The 7,255-nt window shown below is 30.6% G+C and overlaps 1 protein-coding gene across 1 annotated transcript; it reads left to right on the forward strand.

The window, feature by feature from the left end:
* The first annotated feature begins 2,618 nt into the window (after positions 1-2,618).
* Positions 2,619-6,941, forward strand: LOC134712753 (uncharacterized). The gene is made up of 4 exons (XM_063574602.1): positions 2,619-3,022; positions 3,262-3,394; positions 4,154-5,115; positions 5,586-6,941. The coding sequence occupies exons 1-3, from the start codon at positions 2,705-2,707 to the stop codon at positions 4,534-4,536; spliced, it is 834 nt and encodes a 277-aa protein (XP_063430672.1). The 5' UTR covers positions 2,619-2,704; the 3' UTR covers positions 4,537-5,115; positions 5,586-6,941.
* The last annotated feature ends 314 nt before the right edge of the window (positions 6,942-7,255 follow it).

Raw genomic sequence — 7,255 nt, forward strand, 5'->3', positions numbered from 1 at the left:
AGTCAGTGTAAAAGGATGTGGGGGGAGGGGGGTTGAATTTGCTGCAGTTATACCAAAGTGATCCGTACATTGGAAAAACATTCTTAGTTATATTTTACAATAAACCATGCTGATCCGAGGGTCGTCGGTTGTCCAATAGACCAAAGCAGAAAATTCGTTCAGAATTTTAAAAAAAATATAAGTAAGAAAAGGGACACTTACGTATTAAATATGTCACTACATTTTTTGCGAGAGAAGAAGAACAAAATAATAATCGTTAGAATAAAGATAGTAGATCTTGCCACAGAAAGTTGGAAAGAACTTAATATTATACAGTCATGTGTTAAAATTCTATAATGTGCAAATATCTACCTGACAACTGAATTGCAGAAATAGACCTTCATTGTACTCCGTCCATCTTGGGAATGAAATGGTGTATATTTTCAATTATGTAACTATCTTTTCGTGGTATTATATAATATAGGACAAATTTACCAGTTTATTGTGGTAAGTTGAGAATTATTTTACTCATACGGTTGTTATAAGTCTGCAAGCAAACAATAACTATCAAACTGAAATTAAGCACACATCTATTTGACTTATTACAATGAATTACAACTTATATTCTTTCAAACTTCAAATTTTAAAAATAAGTTCAATAAGTGTTATCTACATACATGGTTTTACTCAATATTTTCCAATATGCCGTGACCTCTCGTTATATCTTCGACCACCATCTGGTGCAACTGTTAGGGGAAACCTGTGATAAAAGAATGTAAAACAAACAGGCACTCTAATGTAAATAGTTTTAATTTATTCTTAAAGAGCAACCAAATACAACAATTCAATTAATAACTGTTGAGGAACGTTTAATTATCCAATGGGAACGCATTGAAAAAATATAAAAACAAATTTCATGACTCATTTTTTTCACTTATCTGTCCCGTTTTAAAACATGCTCTGTTTTTATTTTTTATCAACGTTACAATTCGATAAACCTCGGCACCAAACTGGAAAGTTACTGACCTTATGGTCAACAACCAATGAATAAAATAGTATTGGTCGATAATATTTTATAGACGGAAAAAACATATTAAAATAATCGCACGCAAGTCTTGATAACAACTTATGCATGCATTTGAAAAACCATTTCGCTTACATTACAATTTCGTATGTCTTAAAATAACATACATGGATTGTGACCTTCTTCAACCATGTATAACTAATAAAGAAAATAAACTTAACGATAAAACAATTCGATATCGAAGAAAACTTAACTATCAAATCTTGAAATTGCAAAATGCATTGTTCTTCAGTTCGGAGCAGTATACCAAGTTAATGTCCATCAATGTGCTTATGCTGCAACCATTCATATTACAGAAAAAAGTTGTTAGAAACCACCAGAAATGAGTAATACCTCTGTTAAGTTAGAGGTTGTTACCTTTCTAAAATGATACATGAATGATTGCATGTGTTATGTATTATAGGTCATCACATCTCAAAGTGCATTTAGTAAATACGATTAATTTGAAATTAAACAATCTTTTAAATAACGCATGTTTATATTTCATACATAACGTTTTTCAAATATTCACATTGAATGTAAAATTGATTGCTCAACGTTCTTGACTCTGTCATTTAATTCAATTTGTTCATTTCTTGTGTGTATGATTTTATATCAGATCGCACGTTTTGTTTATTTGAACGTGGATTTTCCCAAATCCAAAGACTTTTTAAAAACTAACGCTTATGTTTAATACTATGAACCTTCGATTTGTTACTTTTGATCGACTAATTCACAACAGTTTAAAGTAGAACAGACAAATTGTGGCTTATATTTTGTCGAATTCGTTGCTTCCAGAAAGTAAAATGCAATATCCGTTTCCATAAAGTTAAAAACGCAAACAGAAAAAAAACTTGTAGCACTTAGCGACAGTGAAAAGTGCATTTTGCACAAGTGATTCGCTAAATGGAAAATTATTGTTTTTTTTTTGTTTGTATGATGAAATTAGAGACTTGATATAGCTATCGAAAGCAAAACCTTTCCACGCAATTGAGTCTCTTCTTTTGTGTTCATAGTTTGACATTTAATAACTTAAACAAGCATCTAGGTCATTCATGTATATGATTCTTTCACTTTATCCTTGAAACGATAAGCAAAAAGTTATATTTTTCTAATTTATCATTGATAACACAGATAACATCTAGTTGCAAAAATATTGACGAAATAGCTTTGTACGATGTCTTTTAAAATGATAGTGCCGACAAACAGCAATACTGTATTTTTCTTATTTGTATCCGTAAAGTAGAGCTTAATTTCGTACATTTCATTAAATTGTAACAAAACTCTATTATAACTAAGAAATACGAAGTGTATCATAAATCTAATGTGGAGAATTGTATAAAATTTTATTTATGGTTTGAATTAATTCATTCACCATATTTCATGTAAATGGCTGACTAGCGTGTAAGTTTATGCTAAGTATCTATATTAGATTGAACTTATTACGTGTGAGACAATCCCCTACACAATTCATCTTAAGTTTAACTTCCTTGAAATCTTTTCTTACTTTACAACTATTTTTACGCTAAAATAAAACCCAGGAAGTATAAATATACTATTAACTAGGATACTTTAATAACCACGCGGGAAACTACACCTTGTATCAAGTTTCGATATTTCTTATCTCTTTTTATAAATGTATACCTTCTACAACATTCTGACATGAATTCTGACTATAACGAATCAAATGAAAAAACTTATATTCCGAAACAATATCGTAATAATTCGAGTTATAAAGTTGGAATAATTATTAGCTGTCTCATATTTTGCTGTACATTGATTGCAATATGTGTCAGTATCTCAACTATCCATCGTAACAAAGTACAAAACGGAGAACTAGATAAAACACAAGAGAACGCATACCACATATTGATGTCGTCACATGTTATTGAAGACACAGAAGATGTGCTAAATGGACAGAGAAAAGTTACGTACATCATGGTTTCTACCACAGAATCTATTGTTATTTTCATTACACTGGTAAGTTTGAGAGTATAATTTTTTTGTATATAATAATGTGCTCAAATATGCATTGGCAAATCATATGTTAAAGCTTTTAAACACTGATATAAAGACGTTCATGTATCTTGTTTTGTTTCACAATTGAATTTTAATTAGCTAGCAATCAGAACATCTGCTAATATAATAGTAGTTTTACTTAAAACACATTTTTTTATCGAAAGATTAAAGAATACTCAGTCATAAACTTTTTAAAACAGATTTCAGGTCAGCATACCCTATTACCAGAAAGCGAAACAACCAACAATTCCAACTCTTACACTGGTAAAGAGAGACTAAAAGACCTAGAAGTTTTCAAACTGGTTAAAGAAGAATACTCAGCATCTAGTACAGGTTTGTTATGTAAATTTCAAAAATCATGCATACATATATAAAGAGTAAGAACAAACACAAAAATATGAAAACGAAAATAGATTACACAATAACTAAAAACAGACAAGCATATAGATATAGGAAGATGTGATGTGAGTGCCAATGAGACAACTCCCCAGCCAAACAACAGTTTATAAAAGTAAACCATTATAGGTCAATGTACAGTCTTCAACACAGAGCCTTGACTCACACCGAACAGCAAGCTATACAAGGCCCCAAAATAACTAGTGTAAAACCATTCAAACGGGAAAACCAACGGTCTAAGTATAGTTTGTTTTATATATAAAAAGTGTACATGCAACAACATGCAAAATATCAATAAAAGAAGTTAAATGTGATCGACGGTAGTCAGTTTAAAGGGCAATGATTGACAGTTTTTGTGTTTTTCACATGTGAATCAACGCTACGCTGACTAGAGCATCTATTAAAACAAACCGTCAAACAAGCAGTAATTAAAATGTAACGTTGCAATTAAGCCAGGCAATATCGGAACATATTTGTCATGTTCAAATTCCACAGATACATATATATATGCATGTACATCAAATATAATTATGTTTTGCAATGATGTTCCTTATAGAAACAAATATATTATCAAATATCCTATAGTTATCTTTATGCACACGTAACTATGTAGAAGAATGCTGTCTTGAGAGACTTGAAACTAAAAATGGAAAATTGTGGACTTTTAATCTACACATCTTTTTTTTCCAATTTCAGATCAAAATACTCAACAGACAACAAACCCTTTATTACGAGCACAAGGCAATAAAGTTTCAACCGGAGTAATTATTCCACATGGAGGTCATTACTATTTATATGCGTGTCTACAATTAACATGGTATAAAATGTCGACAAGAGATTCAGAGGTCACTCATTTTGTACAGCTACATTCTGCAAATATAACTCATAATATCACAGAAAGAACAATTCAAGTTCCCCAAAGAAGTGGAATGTATAGTACCAGTAGAATCTTCCTTCCAATTAAATTGAAAAAGAACGATGTAATAAGTATGCATGCGTCAGATAGTTCTTACGTTTATAACTCACAAAAGTCAAATATAATTGGAGTTTTTAGAGCTTCTGTTGATCATTATGTATGAGATTAGAAGTTAGATATTTCACGTTGTTATTTCTTATGGCGATAGTATCATCTTTATCAATTCATTTGTTTATAAAAAATATGATGTTTTCTTTTGTGCTTTTGATATTTACCAATCCGGTTTTTTGCGGTACATGTATTATATTTTCTTTTATGAATCTTTTGGCTTAATTCGCATCTCAGAAGAATTATTTTCTGCCATTGCTTTTTTGTTCTAGCATAGGGAACTTTGTGTTTTAAATTACATTACGAATATTTGATTACATTCGAGACGTCCTCCACATTTTAAAGCTTGTTTCCTAGAAAGAGAATTTAAACCTTAATTTAAGCTATTGTGCCCGCAAGACAATTGAGTAAAGAATTAAAAATAGCACGAACAGGAAGATCGTTTTACAGATACTTTAAAAATAAAAAAACTATATTATTTAAACATAGATCAAATGCAATAAGGTATAAAAATAACTTTGATAATATTATCTTCAGACCTCGATTAAGGTTATCAAGGTTACTTTACAAGTGAATCATTTACATGACCAACTTATACTTTAATTTTCAGACAAAAGTTTCTAGTCGGTCTAAGGTGTAATACCACCATTGATTTTCCCCTATTAGTCTTTGTTAAATTGGCATTTTTTTTTAAAATTGTACAGTATTTACCTTTATTTCCACTAAAGAAATACTTTGCATGAATAAAGTTTTATCCTGTCCAGTGCTACAGTAAAAATTTCACACTACATTTCATTGCATATAACAAAGTAACCAGCACCGGAAGTAAACAACCCAAATTTTTACCAGATTATTTACTGGTTACCTGCTTTGGTAACTATGTAACCTTTACTTTCCAAAATATTTTATAAGACCATCAAATTAAAAAAGAATGATGCTTTCAGACACCCAACATACATGTTTATGACTCAGAAAAATTAAGGTGCATTGAAATGCAGGGTTAATTTTCTACAACTGTCAAATTCAAGGGAATATTTTTTTTAGACCTACTTTCGTATACAACCGGATGTGGCGTACCATGATTTGGTGGTATTACACCTAAAGCAAATCGACCCGTTTTGCATTAAGGAGGCCGAAAATGCCGTACATTGTAAAAGTAAAACAAATGAAAAAAATATGAATGATACCATTTCAGGAAATACAAGACAATTCTGATAATAACAAAAGATCATTGATTTCAATGATGTTCATTCTTTAAGAGTATTGGGGGTTTAATAGGGTGTAACTAAAGAACTAACATCTTACAACTTCAACACGTAAGTCAAAAGTTTCCAAGATACAAAGGAACATTCAAATTCAAAAGTCGAAGAGAAACAGATCATCATGAGTATTGCAGAGAAAACAAGCAAAAAGTAAGATCACAAAAATACTGAATTCCGAAGAAAATTCCAAACGGAAAGTTGTTTTGCAAAAGGCAAAATCAAAAGCCTAAATTCATCGAACTGCTATATTCATGACTTGATACAGTAATTTTCATTTGCAAAAAAAATGTAGATTAACCTGGTTTTGTAGCTAGCTAAACCTCTCATTTGTATGACAGTCGCAGTAAATTACATAATATTGGCAACGAAGTGGGAACAAAACAAACCGACATAATAGGTAAAAATGTAAAATAAATAGGGGTATAGCAGTCAACATTGTGTTATAATCTTATTCACTATAAAAACAAACAAACCATATTAATATGTATCAAAGAAGCACAAAAGGCAAATGGACAAAGCATAGAAGTAAAACTGAAATGCAAGAATACAAATATGTATAATAGTACAATTACACAATGACGGGATGTTTCAGAACAGAGCCACGTTATATGTAACAAAGAATCACAAAAAGGCATATAGACAAAGCAGATTTATTTTAACAAAACTGAATGACAGGAATATCAAAGTCATCATAGATCAATAACACAATGATGGGATTGTTGTATGGTAATGGTAACGTGGCCTATGTGTATTATGCGTCTTATACTTCTTTATATTGTTATAAATAGCCGTAATAGGGTGTGTTAGTCTTGCAAAGCTTGATATGTTTGCACCCAGCTTTTGGTTGTTGTTTTTTTTTTAATTTGGGGCGTATTGGCGATCTAGATGTGGATGAACCAAGCGCTTTTCTAGAGCATCAGGTTTTAAAGTGTTTTCATTTTCAATATCCTTGTATTAATTGTATGTTTTACTATACTGTATGTTCTATCAACTAAATTTTTATGTTTTGGTGTCTTTGTCAGATTTATAATGTATATGTTGAATTATTTAAGTCACTTGTGCTGTATATTAAAAAGAAGATGTATGTCTGTTAAATAAGTGAGTGTGCACGTTAAACAATAATGTCTATTTGAGTTGCTTGTCCACATTTCGAATTTTTTGCATAGTATCTTGAAAAATATATTAAATGATCCGTCAAGGAGTTTAGACATTGCTATTCACTTCTACAGGTCATCATAAAAATGATCAAAAGTCTTCAGGACAATATAAATTACAAATACATGTAAGTCAACATTGCCGACTCCTTATTGGAGTTATTTCCCATGACTGGTGATTACTTTTTTCATACCAATTTTAAATCATAATAATAGTCCAGATGTCCGTAGGAAAATATAGTTATATATTTTCTAGTTGACAGTATAAACAAATAGCAAAAAGTTCCTAAAGGGAAATTGAATGGTCATTATTTATATGTCACGTCGAGTTCTTTGTCAATTAGTGATATTTTTATTG

The sequence above is a fragment of the Mytilus trossulus genome, chromosome 3, assembly GCF_036588685.1.
Source record: "Mytilus trossulus isolate FHL-02 chromosome 3, PNRI_Mtr1.1.1.hap1, whole genome shotgun sequence".
NCBI lineage: Eukaryota > Metazoa > Mollusca > Bivalvia > Mytilida > Mytilidae > Mytilus > Mytilus trossulus.

Coding starts and splice junctions, on each gene's coding strand:
- LOC134712753 (XM_063574602.1), top strand. CDS start 2,705: ATGAATTCTGACTATAACGAATCAAATGAAAAAACTTATATTCCGAAA. Junction 3,023..3,261: donor TTGTTATTTTCATTACACTG/GTAAGTTTGAGA, acceptor TTTTTAAAACAG/ATTTCAGGTCAGCATACCCT. Junction 3,395..4,153: donor ATACTCAGCATCTAGTACAG/GTTTGTTATGTA, acceptor TTCCAATTTCAG/ATCAAAATACTCAACAGACA.